Genomic DNA, 21521 nt, shown 5'->3' with positions numbered 1-21521 from the left:
GATTGGCAGGAACCCAAGGCAAGAGGCCTTGAACTGGCACTGGCCCTTCGAATAATAAAGGACACAGGGACCTGGGTTCCAGCCAGATTGACAGTCCCTTGGAGACACAGTAGGAACCTGTGCCTTAGGATGAAGAGCAGAGACTTTCATGCTTTTAGACCATGAGGGTATAAAAATCCAGGGATTCCTTTGTTCAGGGGCACCCCTCAGGGGCACCAGCTCAAGCTGTTATCCTGCTGTTGCATCATGATTAAATTATTTTAAGGACCCAGACACCTGAGTCTCTGTCTCTTTTCCATAGAAAACTTGGGGCTGACCCAGTAAGGAAACACTGTCTGACTGTGTGTGATAAGTGCAGGGAGTCAAGCAGTTCACCTGTTGGTTCACTGGAAAGAAGCTTTGGTACTAGCTCAGGTGATGAGTGTAACTTGTTTTGGCTAAGGACAGGGTTAATTTTTTTGTAGTAGCCATGAGAGGGCAGGGCCTGGAGCCATGTGGGTGTAACCAAGACCCTATAGTTATTCAATACCATCCTATGTCATGGCCAGGGGTGGAGGAAAAGGGTGGTCTCTCATTTCAGAAAAGGGGGAAATGTGGCCGACAGAGTGGTGGGGTAACACTGGTCCCAACTGAAGGGAGTACTTTGGGTGGCCTGGCTGTGGTTGGGTCAAGCTCCAAAATTTCTCTTTTGCACACTTTTGTTTTGAATATTGTTGCTGTTATTATTAATTTTCTTATTTCATTGCTGTTTCAAATAAATTGTTCTTAAATCATAAGCTTTGCCTTTTGTGCTTCCAATTGGAGGGGGAGCAAGTGCAAGTGTATTTTTTATAGTGGGACTCCTAAATTGGAGAATACCATTCCAAACCATTCTGGCCCAATCCCTACACAGGCAGCATCACTATAATCTTCCTAGGTTATCTGTCTGTGCTTGTACTTTAGATTGATTTGCATATCTCAACTCAGCCATGCTGGTCTTTTGCCTTCCTTGCTTGATTTCTTGCTCCTGGGGATTGTGAGTTGTTGTACTTCATGAAAAACATTCTAAAAAAATTTACCAGCTTTGTTCTATACCTTCGTCCCTGAAGGCAGTTTTCCAGGGAATTCTGTTGATTAACTCCTTGAAGAGCTGGAAGTTTGCTTTCCTAAAGCTCGGGGGCCTAACTTTACTCTTTCCCTGACCCATATCCCCCTGGACTGTGAACTCCATCACATGACCACAGCAGCCTAGGCTGCCTCCAATCTTGACATCTCCAAATAGCTCATTACTTTGGTGACCAATAGGCCCAGTATCACCTCCATCGGATAAGGCTATTACCTTGCATAAGAAGTTATCCTCCATGCAGTCCAGGAGTCTCTTTGATTGCCTACGGCTTTTTCCAGCAAATACTGACATGTTTAAAGCCCTCCAGGTAGACAAGAGCCAGTAAGCACAATGCCTCCATTGGCTGGAGCATGAGGTCCTCATAAATAGGCTCCCCTTCATCAGGTATTCTGTAGTAGATGCCAACCACTCAGTTCACTTTGCTGCCTCAGTCTCTGATTCGTACCCATCAGCTATCAGCCTGCAGATAACTGTTGTACAGAGACAGCTCTTCACGCCCAGTCCACCTCTTGGTTTAGAGAGCAACCTCTCCACCCCTCCTCCTCACTTGTCTCTTGTGACAACCTGTAGCCATTGGTAGGCAAACTGAAGTTACGGGATTTTCCCCACCAAGTTTCAGTCATGGCAATTAGATAATGGTTTTCTAGCAGTGTAGTGACTTCCAGCTTCTGTCTGTTGCCCACGCTGCATGCATTGATATAAAGGTACCTCAGCTGTTGGCTGTTCCATCTTCTTAGAAGAGCACACCTTAATTCCTTTGAGGTTTTTCCTCGGTGTTCCCCATTGGCTCCTAATGCCTCAGGAGCTCCTGGCACATCTCAGTAAGGCATCAAGTGTGCATTATCTCATTCTTATATTAATTGAATGGTGAACTGTCAGTGAGCCTACTTGGAAGTTTCACCATGGAGGTCACAATTGTCACTTGGGCTGTGAAATTATTCCAATAGATGTGACTATACATAGTCATACACATAAAATACAGATGTATTTTTTCTGTAACTACTGGTGTAAAAATGACCAAAAGTAGTTAGCTAATTAAATCAAATACAGAAAAGCATTTGTTTTGTTAAATATATATGTATATGTAAAAGAAAAAATCTGTTTTGAATAAAACTTTTCACCTACTATGTCAGAGGTCTTCACAGGTGCAGTGACTCAATCTTCCCGAGTGTGGCCCAGCTAGCTCAGTGATGAGGTTTCTCTTCACTCAGGTTTTGAGCCAGCATATGTTTGTGGGGTTCACTGATTTTCTTCAAGAATTCAAGTCTATAGAGCGAGTAAAGAAATCAGGGGGGGGACTCCCTCTCTGGTTTGCATTCCACAGTTTATTTCTGTGAAGGGGAATCCAAAGGATGAGAGACAAAGGATTTGGGATCTGGGGGGTCTCTTTTAACAGGGTTTCTCGGAGGGAGGGAACATCATAGAGAGAACCAATTATTTTTCTCAGTTAGTACATCTTACAAACTTTCTACAAATCAAGGTTACACACACCAAGATAAGAAATAACAGACACCAACTTCTTCAAATGCTCACAAAGGTGTAGGAGTATTCTCCACAGAGGGGCAGAGGGGGAGAGAGGGGGGAGGCTGGTTTCCTGGCAACACAGGGGGGAAAGAAAGGGAAGGGAAGCATACCCTCTCAACTTCCATAGCTCAGAGGCATTCTGGGACAGGAAAAACAGAGTTATAAACTTCCGTGTTGGAAAGAAGGGTCTCCTGAGCAAAAGAAACTTCAAGCATCTGGAAATGCCAGCAGGGTCCTCTCTTTACTCTATCCGGCCTCTCGCATTGGAGATGAGGAGAGAAACTTCAGTAACCATGGTAACTTGATGCCAGGTAAACAATTAGGAGAAAGAGAAGCTGGGGGAAAATCACAACTAAAAGATGGGAAAAGATACATTTCAAGCTATCAACTACAACAGTGCAGTACCTTGTACTGTAGCTCAGTAGTGTCTCTGAATTTAAAAAGTGGGAAAACTGATATAGTCAAAGATAATTCAAGTGAAACAAAATTGATTCAATTTTGTCACGCTGAGAATCAGACCTTTCAATATTGTTTTCATAATTTCTAGCCACTTTCCCAGGAGAGTAACTATAAACATAGGTGTTTATACATTCCATTAAAGATACGCCTTTTGATGGACGTTTCTCACAACCAGTGTGGTTGGGAAGATTGGTAATCCAATCCCTGGTCGTTGTCGAAAACCTATAAATACTGAAAGAACAAATAAACTTTCTTCTTCATTCATCTCACTTCAAGCTGCATCTGTGTGAATCATTTAGTGTCCAAGAGTGACACAATTTGCCTTCAAGTTGCCTACAGGAAGTGCTTTTGTGAGATAAAAAAATGTGATCTTCTACAGCTTCATGGCAATTCTTTTTAATTTTTCTTCCATTCATTAATAACTACTTCCCTGCTTAAAAGTAACCACCCTGTGTTTATACATGGACAAAATCAGATTTCTGCAACTCAGACTTTTTATACTTGACTTCCAGAGAACTTAATAATATCCTGTTTCTTAATGCAGTCATATTCTCTTAGGATTGTTTCTCTGGGGAGGAGAAAAATGAATCCCGTTTTCTGGTGAAATATGCTACCAAGCAGTCTTTTCAGTTGTGCCACTGCAATGTAGTATTGCATACTGCATGAAACTTTTAAACCATCTTAGTCAATATTTCCAGTAGTAAAATTCTACTGAGCTTACAGATGTGAAGTAGATCTAGTTTCCTTTTTCTTGTTCTCCATTATTTTTTTCCAATTTCTTCTTTCCTTGCTTTCTGTTTTTTAGCTGGTTAACAGCTATCTTGTTTTTTCAGTACATATGGGCAAGTTTCATGGAATGGATGAGTTTCACCTGGGTCACTTGTTGTAATTTCTACTAATTAAAAACAAGTGAATATTGATTTGGTTCCCTGAATGTCTCTCTCATTAGACAGCCTCTGAGTTTGTCTTGGTTTACATAATGAGGTAGAGATTTGTTTTCCAAGATGTTTATATTTTAATTACTGAAATTTGCATTCAAAAAGTGAAATCTTTGCCAAAATGCTTTTCCCACTAAAATTAGTGGCTAAATTCACTCTGGGTTTCATCATGGAGTATTTATCTTGTAGGTAATAGAAGCCATGATTTGGCAATTTTGCCTTTCTGTTGAGTGGTTTCCACATAAGATATACATGAAGTTTTTTTCAGCTAACAATATAGTTGTTTACTCAACACTATTCTTAGCAATATCACCTTAATGCTAGATAATGCTACCTTTTTTTTTATTAAAGAAGTATTGGAAATTGCTTTTCCCCATTCAATATTAGTCAATCCTGTGTATTTACCTAACTTATTTTGTTTGACTAGAATTCACAGTCACAGATGGAATCTGGTGAAATGTCATAAATTAATGCCAAATTTCAGTTTATGTTACTGTGCTGGTTTATAAATTATGGTGTTTGAAAAACAGATGCACAACCTATTAAACTATTGGCAGTAACCTATGAAAAAAGGCTGGATAAATAGTTGGCTTCAACTTTTCCAGATAAATCTTTCTGTGAACATGAATCAGTTAATAGCCAACATAAGATTTGTCTCAGGAATTAATAATTAGTTGTTGAATTTACTGTGTGACCTGAGGGAAAGAGGAAGAGAGGTGCTTCAGAGTTTCTTCCCTTTGATATATACACAATCCTTAATGCCTGCTCGGGGCTCTAAGTTAACCCTAGCAGAAAAAGCTTTTCTAAAGTCTAACAGAAGCTTCAATGGCTTCCACCTTTTTTATGTAAGAAAAAGTAAGTGCTCAGTAACCCTCCAGCTTCAGCCATTCAGCCTTGTGGAATTCAGCCTTGAAAGCAAAAATTTGTGAGCAGATACCAATGTAGGCACTTGAAATTTTAACCTGTTCCAGTCTTATGAAGCAATGGACTAATTCCCATTAGTCCAGAAGGGGGAATTTTTCACATCCCACCTTTGTAGGGAGAAACCATATGTGTTTACTCTGTTTTGACATTTTTTGAGTTAGACGGAAGTATAATTTGTGGATTTCTTCAGTTACTTTGTCTAGATCAAGACTCCTATAGATGATTTCTCTTAAACCAGACAATCTCTCTTAATGGAAAATTATTTCCAATTAGTTCTACTTACAAATAAAAAAGTAGTACTCAGTAATTCTCTCTTTTATTGTGATAAACTTCTGTAACTAGTTGTTCTTTAGGATAATTCTGTATAATTATGCTTGCATTGACAGGTTTGACGAAGCTAAATGCCTTGGAGAGAAATTAAATGAAGTGAGAAATAAAATAAGTGAGTCCATTTTAATTTCATTTTACCTTTTAGCTGATGAAATCACAGAATTCAAATATGGGAGGAGATTCTAATTTTTAAAAGAAAAAAGTCAATGTATTGCTAAGGCTTCCAGTAAGGTAAAGTGTAAGCTGATGATAGCAGTAATAATTTTATGTACAAGTTCTGATTATTTCAAATACAGCTCCCTTCTTTATTTGACAGGATGTCTGAAATCTATCAAAAAGAGAAGTTAAGGTATTAGCATGGGATCTTAAAATTTTATTTTGGAATAAAAGGATCCAAAACCATCATTTGAAAAATTCATATCTATGGATTAAGGATTGTATTTATTGATAAATTTATATGACTTCTGATAAAATATTAGCACTCTGTACAGATTAATTAGAGCAATTTTGAGGAGTGCCTGAGTTTGGTGGAAATTTTCATAATTTTTTTCTTTAAAGCTCCAACAGCATATGTTTGGTATCCAGTTTCAGATTATTCAATGTCAAAAAGCACCCACAGATATATTCAGTCCCAAGGCAGGTCTTATATGATCTTCCTAGCAGCCTTTAATATGTTCCTAGTTGATTCTGGAGTTCTGTTGATTCCAAATCTGGAGGCTGTACAGAATTTCTGTCAGATGTTAAACAGTTTTTTTCTGTCCCTGAAGTTCTTGGAGATCAGGTCCATGTCCTCCATTTTGCACACATTGGGGTAAGCCATGTCACTTCAACCTTTCAGATGCAGCCTCTGAGGGACCAGATTGAAAGGTAATCTGGCATCCAGGGCAAGTGGTGTAGATCTTGCTCTTATTTTCTATCTCCTTCTTCTTTGGGTGGCACCAAAATAGACATGGACAATGAAGTCATTATCATCACTTCATGTCTTAGAACAGCAGTTAACTTCTGGAAAAGGACAAATATCTCACAACACAGCTTCCAAGTGGGCTGTAATTCACCATAGCCATGATTATATTCTCTGTGGTCATAAATGATAATTACTGGCAGATTCCGCTCCCAATCAACTTTGGGTACACCACAAGTCCCTCAGAGATATTATGCATATATTTAAATTATCCCAGGTATGTGAAAAGCCTCAGTCATGTTGGCAATGTGTTTTCAAACTACGGCACAGCTGATACTTGGAATAGATCCAGAAGCAGAGACATCAGGTGCTGAGCCCTGATATAGAAGATTTTGAACACTTGGTTATTTCTGTAAGACATGACACTGGGATTCACCTGTCTTCTTTCAGTAGGTTAATTTGCATCTGTCAGGCTGGCCAGAACATAAATGTCAGTGCAGAACTGTGCATGGATATTCGTAGATTGACCCATGCAAGAAGTTCAATATCTACCTTGCAACTATGGCTCTCTGCAGTGTCCATAAAAACTCACTTAACTCCTGCTAAGTAGGCTTTTTACTATGGCAAACTTGGAAAAGCAAGTTAAACATACTGTGGAAGACTTTTTCCTCTGCTGCCATCTTGGAAGTCTACGTCCTGTATTCCTTCTCTCTCTTAGATTTGCTCATCTATGTTATACCCATGAAATTACTTAGCCTAAATAAGGTGTAGCCAAAAGTCAGCTCTGATTCTCAAACTTCTTTCTCTTATGGAAGCTGAAATTAATTTTAGAGCAGGAACAGTGAACACCAGGCATAAGCAGCTACACACAACCACATCTTTCTCAGTATCTAGGGTTGCAACTGCACTGCTTGAAGACAGGAACCTAGCAGCCACTCTAATGCACCTTTTACCTGGGGGAGAACAAATGTTTGGAGGGTATGAAAGAGGGTAAAAGATGCAGTGGGACGCTGGTCCTGAAGGTACCACTTGCAGTGTCATGCTGGGACAAGACTTGTGTGATCTCTAAGTCCCTTGAGATTTGAATCTCTGAGAAATAATGTAACAATGCAATGTAGACATCATCTCTCAAGACTCTGTTTCTGTGGTTTGCTGCAAAATGTAGAAGACAACCCTTGGTTTGGACTGAATTGCTGCAGGTTTTTCCTCAGTAAGTTATGCAAAACTTCTGATAATTATAGTGCAGTAGAGTATGGATTTAGTGGCAATTAAAAACATCTGTTTAAAACTTGTTTTCAGTTAAGTTCTTCAGCGTTAAGAGTGAAACAGTGAAGTATATCTTCACTTCAACATGAGTGATACAACAACAGCATATGTAAAATTAAAAAAAAATGATCCCTTGAACAAAGCAAGAAACTGTGTAACAAATCAGTAGTGTTGCACTGAACTTGACAATGCTTACATGCCTTCTGTAGGAAATTGTAATAGGTTGTAGACCACATAAATGTTGAAAATTTCCTTTAACAATCAAACTAGAAATTTCTCCAAAGTTCAAAGCACATTTTAGTCTTGTTTTGGTATACAAGTGTAACTATAATTTAATTAATTAAATTAATTTCCTTACTCTATTTTTATTTTGGTAGCAAAATGGGAAAATAGTATTTTCATAGAGTTTTTACTCTAGTTCCACTGTATAAGCAAGAAACTCTATCCATGTTGTGTGCATCTATAGCTATCTATATTCTGATCAATGCAGATTATGCAGATTTTGTGGATGATTTTTATACATTGATGTCTGAGGTTTAAAAGTGATCGTACTATGAATTCCTTTCTTCAGTTCTTTCTATGTAGCACTCTGCAGTATGTGAAAATTAGCACTCCAGCTAAAAGAAATATTTTGTTTCATTGATCTGTCCTTTTGTCCTGTCCAGCTTTGTTTAGAACATATATGTTAATGTATCTAACTATAAGCACCCCCTAAGAAGTATTAAAATTTTGTATCCAGTTCAGTTTAGTCAATTCAATTACACTACCTTTTACAGTTTAACAGCCTGAAACATTTTTTTCCAGTTAAATCTGTTTCATCATAGCAGTCATACTCAGAAGATCTTTAAAGATACTAAGCAAGTTTACTAACCTGTCAAATTTTTACTTAAAATATGCTATAAGAAGTAAGAGTCATCTGCAGTCTGCAACGAGGTCTTTAATTTACTTTTGTTGTTGTTTTGGTTTCCTTAAGCATTTCTGGCTGCCTTGTTATGCACAATTAAGAACAGATCCCATCATTATAATTTTCCATTATTTCTAAGTTACTTGTAATAGAATAAAACTATGCACCTCAGAGGCCATAATAATCCATTTCATGCAGTCTGATTACATTTTGAGACAGTGACAGCAGCATCTGGCTGTAACTTCTATGTCATAAATACCCTTTCATTCTAACTTTGGAAATACTAGTGTTTTGCAGTGAAAAGTACACACAATACTCCAATCCCTTCTCAATTACACTAGCAATTCAAAAACAACAGGAAATTAGGGCTGTAAAAAGAAATTTGCAGTAGGATTTTCTTGGTAAGCTTTTGTAGATATTACTGCTTACACAAAAAGATTAAGGAAAACCATGTCTAGATGTAAGGTGGATTTCAAGTGCGAAATAACTATGATATCAGAAATGAGACACTGTAACCAGCATGCCTCTTTGCTACTAAACCACTGGAATCTGTCTCCTTTTATGTTTAATGGCAGTACAGAGATTTTATTTGTTAATGAAAAATAGTATGTCTTAGATTTGTCATTATGCTTACTTTTCACAATGACCTCCTGGAAGTAAGAGGATGAATTTTATTGAGGATGAAAACTGTCTTTTTCTGATACTTGGGAAAAAGAAAAAAAAGAAGAAAAAGAGGGAAGTGTTTCTAAGTGAGGGTCATTTTAGTCATGCTGTTTATTGCATTATCACACTAAACTCTGTATAGGCACAAATAAAGGAGCAGAGGGCTTTGGTGCAAGCATTGAGCGGTAATTCTTTTTGCTAGTCAATATTGCATAAATACACCATAAAAAACAGAGAAACTGTATAGATTTTGAACATGTAGACATGTGTGGATTTCTTTGAGTGAACTATTCAGAATTGTTTATGTATGACTGGAGAATGTACCCAAGGACTGGGCTTTAAAAGACAGATACAAAAAGCCAGCATGAGTGAAACTGGAAAAAAATAACTGAGAGGTCACAAAATAATGAGAACTCTGTAACTAGCACAAGAGAAGTGGAAAGTGGGCCAGCACTGGCACAAAATACATTTTTGCCTTTCTATTCTTACGTAAAGAACTTTCAAAGTGTATATTTTGCTAGCTAAAAAAAAAAAAAGGTTTCTTTTCTTGGGAAGAAAAGTGCTGTGGCTGCATGTCAATACAAACTGCGTGTTTGTATTGTATCATTTTCAGAGAGTTAGGGTCTCTAATAAACACTGTGGATCATTTTGATTTAACTGAAGAAGACAGTGAAGGAAATTTGAAGGCTAAGATTTTATTTCAGAATAGTGAAGAAAATTTCTCATTGCAAAAATTTGAGTGATTGTGCCTAGCATAGTGCAGTGAGTCAACCTCAGCTGACTATCCAGGAGCTCTCTTGCATCCTTTCCTCAAATTAATAGGGGAAAAAAGTAGGAAGAAAAAGGTTGTGGGTTGAGATAAAGATGAGGACATGACTTAGCAACTACCAAGTGAAACAGACTGAACTCGGAGAAAATTAGTTTAATTTATTGCAAATTAAAATAGATTTGTATGGTGGGAAGCAAAGACAAAACCTCTGAAATAAAAAGTTTTCCCCTTATCAGGTCTATCAGGAGGGGATTTTTTTTCTAGGATGCTGTTATCAACAAGGTGGGTTTACACTATTACTGCAAATATTCTGTGTCAAAGTACTCTGACAGTAAGGATTACTCTGCATCTGAACAAACTATAAAGCATTAAATAAGAAAAAAGACCCAACTGCAACTACATTAATCAAAGAGTGAGTTGGCAGAATTACAACTTCTATTTTCAGTATATTCATTCAGAATTTCACCACTGTTTCCTATATGCAAGAATGTGTTGTGTGTTAGAAGCAATAAAGAGTAGTAAAGATTTCCAGTTCACTCCTATAAATGTCTGACTATTTTGGGTTATTTTTACCACTATTAGATTTAGTTTTTTCCTAGATGCATACTAAATGGTATTTAATGCCTAGGGGGAAGCAGCTGATGTTTTTAGTCTGTCCAGAAATCAGCTAACATTTTGATTGAAGCTGGGAGATGAAGGGCAAACTCATGTGAGAGTAATAACTGTGTGAGCACACAGGCACTCTTGGAATGAAAAAGGGTAGGTGGGTGGATTATATGCACATGATGTAGAGGGTGCATCTATACCCACAGGAATGCTGGGCTGTTGCAGTGCTCTGCCTCATTTCAGGCTTTGATTTTTGTGCGCAAGATCATAGAATATCAAAGCAAATTTTAATCTTTAGTGACAGCAGGTTCTTGTATTGCAAAGCAAGGTTAAAGCAAGGTTATTGAAGAGTTCTCATTTAATTTGCTTGCAAGTTATTCAAATAATGTTCATATGTATCACAGTTAATGGCATGCTACACAAAAATTATGAGGATGGAATAGAGCGAGGACAAGACATGTCAGTGCTCAAAGAAAATACTGATTCTGATTCACTAACTTGTTTTTTTGTTCACTAACAAAAAAAAGTTTGTTTTGTTAACTAACACTGTTATTTCTGTGAATGCACAGTAGATGTTAAACATATTCCAAACATAATTAATATAAACCCAGAATTTTTATTCACCTTTTTCTCTTTGTGCAAGATTCTATGTATGTATACATAAAAATCAATGTTGTTACTGTTACTCTCCCTCCCAGTGTGAATGAGCCAAGCAGACCTACATTAAACTCCAAAATAAGACTATTTCATGCAAGGATTTTCTATACACCTACACAACTTGATGAAGGGAACTGATAAGAGCATTTTTGCACAGAGAAGAAAAGAAATAAGATAAATGAAGTTAAGTTGTTGTTTTTTTTAAGCAGAGATGGTCTGAGAGCACCCTATTGTCTATGGTATACATTTACATTGTTTGTAGCTTCACATGCAGGCAATAAGTTACTTGGAAAAAGAAGGATCAACTAGTCAAGAACTAGAATCCCAAGGCTGATACTAGGAATGCTATGCATATTTTAAGCCATGATTATATGAGCTGAAAGAATTGAGGGAATGCATGCATGAGCAAATAGCATTTTAAAAACATTTGCTGAAGAAGTATCTGTTCTTTGGAAGGATGGAATTTCTCTGTTAAAAGAAAAGTTCCCTGCTTTACATGGAACCTAGATGAAATGAAAAAGCTGCGATGATTTGCTATATGAAAAGAAAATCCATCAAAATCAATTCACTGCTCTCTTAAAGCTCAATAGTGTTGGTAGTATTATCTATTTCTTTACAGTAATATAAATGTTCTGAGTTACAGGCATTAACTTACTGGACATTGTTTCAGCTGTGAATGAAATGAGACTACAATAAGAGAGAAATTACTGTGGTTTGATGTTGCAGCGTGCCTCGGGGGAGACAAAGAGTTACACTGTCCCACCCCAAACCCCTTGTGAAGGATGGCCCAGGTGTTCTGATTGGGTTTGAGTCCCTGGGGGGTTTCTCCCTTGCTGTGTTTCTAGTGGTCCCTGACCCTGAACTCCACCCTCAAGGACCCTCAAGACCCTCGGGAGTTCTGTCCCTCAAAAACCCCAGCTATGCCTTTGTTCAGGGCTCTTTGTTCTGAATCTGAGTTTGTTCCAATGCTGAATAAATGGTTTCATGAACCGGGAGTCTTTGATATGCATTCCATTCTTTAGTGTAATATTCTGACATACTTATTCTTTTACGGAAATAAACATTGTGACTTCCTGGTTGTTGATTTAATTCACTGTTCTAGTGTAATTCCAGAAACTATCAAGTACTTAAGAAAACTTTTATGTGCTCAACAAATCTTACTGGAAATGACTAGTGTAGAAGAAAAATGGAAAAATTTGGTTTAAAAATGGATTGAGAAACTTCAAGAAGAAAAGTTACATTCCACAAAAAAAATTGGTTCAAATGAGATGCAAACAACTCATAAATAGATTAGTTCTGTATGCAGATTTAATGAGCAGATAACTCAATAATGTCATTCCACAGCATCTTTAAATCCTCACTAAGGAAAAACTCTAGCTGAGATCAGTTTGAGTTCCACTTGTATATGGATTGAAAAGAAGATTCTGAAAATATTTCCACATTTATCTGTATTGTTGCTTTAGTTGATCAAGGGCAACAAGCATTAGCTATAGATTCATAGAATCATTGAATGGTTTGGATTGGAAGAAACCTTAGAGGTCATCCAGTTCCAACCCTCCTGCCATGGGCAGGGTCACCTTCCACTAAACAGGTTGCTCTGAGCCCTAACCCACCCAGTGCAAATGGTCACTCAATGCAGCACATCCTGTGCAGCTCATCCAGCACATTCTCTATCAGATGTACTGTGTGTGCCTTCTCCAATACCTGTTCAGTGTCAGGCTGCATGAATGCTGCAGAATGATTTATGTGTCCAACATCCCTAGCTGGATTGCTCAGTACCTGAGAAATTCGAGATGAACAGCCAGATCAGCAATCCAGAAGAAGCCAAAACAGTAGTTTATCATGTGAAGTAGATTTGACAAGAGCACATCAATGTAGACTGAAAGCTCTCTGAGCAAAAAAGCCTGCCTGCCTGCTGCTTCACGACTCCTGTCCTGCACTGGGATATATGGAAAATTAAAGCCTCAATACACATAGTACTTTCCACTGATTTCTTTTCTCCTGGAACACTGCCTGTATGTTGCAGATGTCCTCTGTCACTTAACAGAGTCAGTCTTGGTATCAAGACACAAGTGGCATCAGAAAATAGTACACAAACATTCTTTCTTCCATGCTTCATCACACTTGTGTAACTATGCTTCTCAGGTGTGTAACTATGTTGCTTACTCTTGAGGGATGTTGCTTATGCCTAACATAACAAAGCACATTAACTGCAAAACCTGCAGCCATCTGTGAGAAAAACAGAAGAGAAAACAGGTCATGGGGACAAACAGTCTCCCAGATGTAATTTCCCAGCTGGGATGTTATTCAATGTGGCCCAGTGCCTAGAAGCCCCAGTTTGCTTTTGATCTGCAGGTCAGTTTCAAAGCAGTTTTGTAATAAGACATGTTTATATGTCCACCAAAAATAGCAGTAGTTGTTAAAGCTGAAGCCATTCAGCATGGCTGACAGTCTTAAGACTCTTTTCTCCTTAATTTCTTGTCCCAATTGTTTGGCAACTTAATGCTGGAAAAACAAAGTTCTTACGTGTGTTTGTTTTGGATAAATATCTAGTTGTCGTGCCATTATGATGGCAGTTTTGGAATCTGTTTTTTTAGATGCTACATTTTGATTTTTGGAAGCAAGGAATTGAAAACACAGAAAAACATCTGAGTTTCTAAAGATTGTATTTTCTTAACTACTTTGTCATCATCTGCAGTTTCTTCTTTGTTAAAAATATCATTGCTTTGCAGGATGCTGCATCTTATTTTTCTGTTTGGTTACAAATCCTTCAGATTTAATATATTTCCATCTTTCCATGATGAAATATAGCTTACTTTCATCCTGGTTCTGTTCAGGTTCTTTTTCTACCACTTCAGGCCTGATTTCTATGGCCTAGTTAAGCAGGGAACCATAGAGCATAATCTAAAATAGTGTGGTCTCTCGCAGTGTCTTCTGGAAGATCTCTCTCAAGGTGCTGTAAGACAGAATAGATGTCATGACTTTCACACAGGCCTGGAAGGTAACTACCACATAGTAACTGGTTACTATACTCTTGGGGCACAGTCAATGCTGTGACTGCATATTACCGCAATTTGTTTTCTTGTCCTTCAAGTAGCCAGTTGGATCATAATTTAAAGCAGAGTGATGGGAATGTCTTTTTCTTTCTTCTTTGCACTTCAGTGAAAGGTTCATGTTAATGATTTTTTGTTTGTTTGCTTCTTCACAGTGTTCATAGTGACTAATCAATTAACTACCCTGTTTGTAATCAACAGACCATATTTTGATTCACATGAATTTTTTTTTTAAATCTCAGAAGTCTCTGCCAAGTGAGCAAGGCTTAAATTGTCTTGAAGTAGTGCAGTTATGTTTGCTGAGTGTAATTCTAACAACCATGATTAGGTAATTTATAACATGATAATACTTTTAGCTGAATGAAGAGTCCCCAGGAAGCTGATGGTAAGATGTGCAAACAAGGAGGAAAAAAAGACAAAAATACTAAGTCTATTTAAAAAGCCTGTAAAGTGGTACTATCCCTTTCTGAAAAAAGTAGAGAAAGTCTGTCTTTGTTATACTTAGGGTCGGCGTTGTACATGTTATAGGTCCTAACCCTAAGCAGAACAGGAAAAGCCAGCATTTTCCAAGGCTGAGGATTAAGACAAGAGGGAGGTGCCAAAAAGGAAGATGTGAGGGATCAATGTTGGGAGCAGTGCCATGCTCCCTTTGGCATGCCTATTGTAGCTGCAGTGCCCCTGGAGCTCTGGGTTTTGTGGCTTTTTCAAGCCTAACCCTAAGAGGAGCAGAAAAATCAGAGTTTTTCAAGGTGAATTTCCATCTTGTGGGTAGTGCCAAGGTGTGAAGGGAGCTATGTTGGCATTGGCATGCCTTTTCTAGTTGCAGTGCCCATGGACTTCAAGGCTCTGTGGTTTTCTCAATGCTAACTCTGAGTGTAACCCTAACCCTAAGTGGAGCAGCAAAAGAAGCTTCTTGCCTGGTGGCCCAGGACATAAATTGCACCAAGAAGAAAGCTGTTGAGGGAGCAATCTTTAGGAAATGGGGTGTTCCTTTTTCTAAATACAATGTTCCAAAGCCTACCAAAATGATACCCACTAAAACCTAGGGGAACAAAGTAAACAAGAGACAGAAGACAAAATACATAGGGGAAAAAAAAAAAGTAAAAGAGAAAACAATAAAATGGCATGGTGTGACATAAAGGGCAGAGAAAAAACCCAAATACTGCCAGATTGATCCTCATTGAAATCAGAAGAATTCTTCATTTCAGGAAAGGAAATGAAATCTTGAAAAGAGAAAAGTCTGGAAAGGAAGAATTTCCTTTCAGGAAAGGAAATGAAGTCTTGCAATTTCAATAAGGATCAATTCAGCAAGATTTGGTCCATATCCCTGCACTTCATGGCATCCCATGCCATTTGATTGTTTTCACTTTGGTGAAGATTTTTTTTTCCCATTAGCCATGGCATTTCATTCATTTCTACTCCTGTCTTTTCTGTCTTCTTGCTTGACATTTTCCCCTGATTTTGGAATTTCATTAAGGTTAAATTAGGCAAGTTTTGGCCTTTTTCACTGCACTTCATGGCATCCCGTGCCATTTTACTGTTTTCCCTTTGGTGAAGATCTTTTTTTTTTTTAATTAGACAAGTCATTTCATCAATATCCTCTCCTGTATTTTGTTTGGGTTTGTTCCCTGGTTTTGGGATTTCAGTACGGTTAATTTTGGCAAGTTTTGGTCCTTTTCACTGTACCTAATTCATGCCAATCCATCTGCTTGTAGTCACTCCATTTCCAAATTTTCTTCTTTTTTTCAATTACATTTTATTTGATCATATCTCCTTTCCAGAGTGTTTGTAACACTTTCTTTTCTGTTTTCAAGATTTCATTTTCTTTCCTGAAAGGAATAATTTCCTTTTTTTTCAAAAAAAAAAAAAAAATTCTTCACCAAAGGGAAAACAATAAAATGGCATGGGATGCCATGAAGTGAATGGAAATGGACCAAGGCTTGCCAAATTGATCCTCAGTGAAATCGGAAGATTTAATTTCTTTTCCTGAAGTGAGGGATTTCCTTTCCAGATAGGAATTGAAATCTTGAAAACAGAGAAGAAATTGTAACCAACACTTTGGAAAGGAGCTATGATCGAACACATTTTGGGTTTTTTAAGCCTTTACCCTAATTTTGGCAGAAAATGAGTATTTTTATAGGCACAGGTACCCAATACATGAGTATTTTCATGGGGTAAAGTGTGGAGGGAGCAATGTTGGGGTAGTGCCATGCTCCCCTTTGCATGCCTTTTCCAGTGCAGTGTCCCTGATCTCTGGACTTTTAAGTTTTCTCTACCTTGGCATAGCCCTAACCTTAAGGAGAACAGTATAACTGGGCTTATTGTGAGGCTGAGGTGTCCAGCATGTGGGTGGTGCAGGCTCTCCCCTTCAGAGGTACACCTAGGTTTATGGCAGCTGTGGCAGAGCTGTCTGTTCTGCTGCTGCTGCAGCACAGTCATGCTTTGGCCATTTTCAGAGAGAGGATACATGTCATTGCTCTATCTTCATCATTCCTTAGCTGGTATAGGATTTTTCTTATCTGATCTGGTAGAAATGAGACTGACAAGATGACCGGGCAGTTCTAGTAGCTTTGTTGCAGCCTTTTTCTTTTTTCTGCTCCTCCTTATAAGAAGAGGATACCATCTTTGGTACTATAAAGTAGTCTTTGCAGGAGCACTTAGCAAACTTATTTCAGAAAGTTGAAGTCTTTTTGCTTCAGGGGACAATGCATATGTTAATGGCAATGCTAAATATTGTCTGTTGTTTCAGAGTTGCTTGCATATGTTGGTTTTTACTTTCAAACAATAGCAATACCTCAGGGTTACAGTGTATATGCTGAATGGGTCCTCAGAATGAGAAAACAAGATTTGTCAAATGACTTATTGAGAAAATACCAAACTGAACGAACTCATTTGAACAGCTCTGTTATGTTCCCCTGGTGTGCTACTCTTTAAACAGAAGAACCTTCTTAGTGTAAGAATCACTCCAGGCTCACGATGTTAATGTTTTCTTTGGCTCTGAGTTGGAATGTACATATGTAGGAAACATTTTCATTTTCTAATTATTACAAATGATATTCTGTTCTTTACAAACAGAATTATTTTCAGGGGAAACAGTTATGCTCAGGAAGAAACCAAGTGAACATTTTTTACTTAAGGTTTCACTAGAATAGCTAAAACAAATTGACTAGGCTCATTGGATTTAATAAACCATGACTATAAACTTGATAAAATACTCAGTAACAGATCTTCTGCCTGTCAGCTGTCTTTTGACTAAAAATAGTAATTGCTAGATTGCTACACTTCATTTTGGTGTTTATTAGGCTATTTATTAGGCTATAGTATGTTGTTGGGATCAGAGCAGATGGGGCCAACTGAGTGATGTTATAAAAGGTGTTTTATTGCACAGTCCATGAGTCTCATGGAAGGGTGAAACAATGTTACATTCAGCACCATTACCTTGGAAGTCGACTAAATTCTAGTTACAATGTCTTTATAAACTTTCTAACCAATCAACAAGTTACACAAAAGCTCACCACCATCTTTACAAACTAATCATCAATTGCTTAGTCTCACATGATACTGCCACAATGTCTTTTTTTATCCAATCATATAACACTACAGAAACTTACATTGCTACATCTATAATTTCTTATTAAGTCTATAACAGGTTATATGTTAAACTTCAAAATCTCTATTATTTTACTTAGCATATTTATTCACTTACATAAAGCATATTTCTAGTTGCTTAAAACATATTTCTACTTAAACTACAGACTTCTATTCTTCATGTTTGTATAGCTTCGTTGTTCTAAAGCTCCAAGCCTTCTTCAAGGTCTCAGGTCAAACACTGTATCCATCTCTATCTCTGGGCCTGTATGCTCAAGGCTCTGCGATCTCCCTGTGCCTGAATTTCCCACAGTATGTTCTTATGTCAATCTATTAAATTTGCTCTTTTAAAGAAAAAATGCCAGGTGATAGTTGATGCTATATTATGAGGTGTGTGTTAAATCCTACAATCTTTTGTACAAGAAGTTTTTCTTGATCACAGAATCACAGAATATACTGACTTGGAAGGGACTCATCAGGATTATTGAGTCCAACTCCTGTCCCTGCACAGTAAAACCCCAAGAGTGACACCATGTGCCTGAGAGCATTGTCCAAAAGCTTCTTAAACTCTGTGAGGTTTGACGCTGTGACCACTTCCGTGGGGAGCCTGTTCCAGTGTCCAACCACCCTCGGGGTGAAGAACCTTTTCCTGATATTCAACCTAAACCTTTCCCAATGCTGGGCCTGATGCTCCCAGGGAATGTTTGGCCCTGCTGGCTGCCAGGGCACTGCTGACTCATGTTCAAGTTTCCACAGACCAAGACCCAAATTCCCTTTCTGCAGCACCGCTCTCCAGCCTTTCATTCTCAGTTATATACAGACAATGAGGTTTTCCCCACCCCAGGTGCAGAATCTGGCACTTTGCCTTATTGAACTTCTTCTAGTGGGTGATTGACCATCCCTCTAATTTGTCGAGGTCTCTCTGCAGGGCCTTCTGCCTTCAAGGGAGTCAACAGCTCATCCCAATTTAGTGTCGTCAGTAAACTTAGTATTCCCTCAAGTCTTGCATCCAAGTCATATATGTCTTTAGTATTGGATGGCCAGAGATTTTAACAGTGAAAAATCAAACCTTCAAATTCTAGAGAAGTAGACCTCAGCTTACTCAGAATAGTACTGTCCAAGAGTGGTACTCCTTCCTGAGCAAAGAAACAGAAATTTGTTTTTCATAGTATCTCATGGTGGTTCATTTACACATCTGTACAGCATTCATGCAGACTTGTAGCACAGGCATACAGACCTACACATACTAAAAGACAATAGCTATTTTTTATTAAGCAAACTAGTTCCTAAATCATGTGATGTCACTACAGCTGGTTGTGAATGTTGCAGAAGGAATGCAATCAACAGCAAATAGCTGTAATATGAAGCTTTTGTCATGCACTTTATTTAAGGCTGAGGGAAGATGCCTTTTCTGAGCTGATTATATAATTTATATATATATATCAATTATATTGATATGATATGATATGATATATATATTATATATAATAAAGTTGTGTTTTAAATTGCTGTGCAATTCAAGAAGCAGACTTAGGCTTATCCACAACAGTGAATACATGCAGTATCTTCACAGGAAGCTATTTCAGATTTTACTGGGTTGCTAGTATGTGTCTGACACTCAAGGAGTCATTTCTCAAAGATTTGGTACATATATTACAAGTAAATGTGCATCAAAAAATGTGTCACACACTCATGCTTACTCTGACTTGTTTCCATCACCCTGAAATGTTTTTATGCATGGCCTCAAAACACAGTAGCATATCTAAACAGCTTTGGTGGGGTTTTTAAATTTGTTTTCTTTTTAATTTTGTGTCATATCTGTCAGATTCTTAACATCAGTCTGTGTCATCTGACCAGAAGTTACACAGCAGTCTGTGCTCAATGCCAGGACAATTCCTTGGGTAAGAACAAAATTTTAAAAGTTTCTGAAACTGAAGTATATTATGAGCTCTGGAACACTAATTTTATGTTGGACAGCTCTGGACAGAAGAAATGTCACAAAATGAAACTGGACATCAAATTGTTGTATAGAAATTACAAAGACATGAAGGCAATATTGTAACAGAAAATAACCATGTTTATCTGAAACTTGGATATAGTCACTCTCTGCTCAGAATATTAACTGACACCATGTATTTTTACCAGAAAACTTGTTGGGGGTAAAATCCTTTGGTTTTGACTTTGTTTGTTTGTGCTTTTAAGGACTCTTTATTTGTTTTTTATCCTTCTTAAGTTTGCATATTTGAAAATGTGAAAAGGATAGGAGCTATATACAAAGCTATTTCTCCATTTTCCTTATTCTTTCTCTTCACATTAATTTCTAAGAAATAATCAAGAGATAAGCTGCATTTAGTCATATGTGCATCCAGAGTATTAAATTCACAGACTATGGCTCCTTATCCATATGGCATTGCTTTTCGGTCATGTTTTTTGGACCAGTTTAGTGTTTAATTCATGAACAAATAGATGTGATAAACAACAGAAAAAGTTTCCAGATGCACATAATTTCTGTTTCATTTCTAGTATATGAAGATACATAAACAGAATATTTGTTCACTTTGGACAATACCTAAAATAGTACTCTGGCATCTAAGGTACAGCTTAAGTGAAATTTAGGTACCTGAATTCAGGAGAGCTATCCAGGGAAAACAAAACTAAATAAATCCCCCCAAAAAAACTGTTAACATTATTTCCTGAATGCAACAATCTGCTGTTGCTACAGCACATACAGAAGTATACAACTTTATTGGCTGAGCTGCTTATCCCCTCCACATGGAATATCCAGACATAATATGTACTTCTGCTGAAGTCCCTTGGAATGTGCTTCCTGCTGTGTATCCATGCATGGATAAAAATGCCTGGCCAGAATAAGTAGTGACAGCCAACCTTGGGACATTAAAATAAAGGCCCAAGCATTTGTTTTTAAGTTCAGAAAGCATCCAGGTTCTGATTTCTAATTTCAAGGAGATGCTGAGCTGCAGTCCACAGCTCTTAGTGTTTTATGTTGGTTATCCTAGATGTCCCAGTGTTGAATATCTGGATTTTTATAAAAAGTGTTGAAGTGTTCCTTCGGGAACACTATTAGAAAAACACTAACACTAACACTATTAGAAAAAAAAATAAAAAAAAAAATAAAAAAAAAATAAAAAAAAAGTGGGATGTGGGATAAAAGATGCTGTGGAAATGCAGGCCAAACAATAAACACTTACAGAAATGTCCTTCAATCAGAAAGTGTAAGTCATCATCTTGTGAGGGAAAAAAAGTAATCTGTCCAGAATTAACAAGAACATGAAGAAAAAGGGGAGGAGACTCTGGAGGTTAGAAGTAAATTCTAACCTAAATAAATTCTAAAAATAGAAATGGGTTGATAGTTTAGAGGACTGTATATTGAGTAGGTCAATTAACCACAAGATTATTGAGTCCAACATTTAACCAACCACCACCTCCTCAACAAGACCATAGTGCTAAGTGCCATGTTCAGCTATTTCTTGAATGCCCCCTAGGGATGGTGACTCCACCACCTTCCTGGACATTCCATCTCAATGACTGAATACCCTTTCAGTTAAGAAATTCTTCCTAAGAAGTCAAGTACATTGTCATCCCCTAGCAATGGCTGGCAGAGACTGCTATCTCATAAGCTTTCTGTCTGTAAATTTGATCATGCTTGAAGCTATTAAATGTGACAGTAAAACCTTTTATTGTCTCAACTGAGTATGTCAAGGAAGGGAACATGTCCCAGTCAGATTTTTTAAACAGTAATCTCAAAATGTGCAGTGTCCTGAAAAATGTGTATGTAAAATGCAAATAGTAAAATGTATCCATTTGAATCTGGGA

At 37.6% G+C, this 21521-nt stretch overlaps 1 protein-coding gene across 6 annotated transcripts in view; it reads left to right on the top strand.

Annotated features, from left to right (window-relative positions):
- Positions 1–21521, top strand: part of KIF6 (kinesin family member 6) — a 247134-nt gene that overhangs the window by 109239 nt on the left and 116374 nt on the right. For all 6 annotated transcript variants that reach the window (XR_015772098.1, XR_015772096.1, XR_015772097.1 and 3 more), the window contains one exon: positions 5337–5392. Coding sequence is in view for 3 of the 6 variants with exons in the window: in XM_088052351.1 (XP_087908477.1) it covers positions 5337–5392 (56 nt within the window). In the remaining 3 variants the exon portion in view is untranslated. The remainder of the gene's footprint in view (positions 1–5336; positions 5393–21521) is intronic.

The sequence above is a fragment of the Pseudopodoces humilis genome, chromosome 3 (genome assembly GCF_049639895.1).
Source record: "Pseudopodoces humilis isolate 2021_Gansu_Grassland_sample_001 chromosome 3, ASM4963989v1, whole genome shotgun sequence".
Classification (NCBI taxonomy): Eukaryota; Metazoa; Chordata; class Aves; order Passeriformes; family Paridae; genus Pseudopodoces; species Pseudopodoces humilis.
The sequence above is the reverse complement of the archived record's forward strand: the minus strand, read 5'-3'. Positions and strand labels throughout refer to the sequence as shown.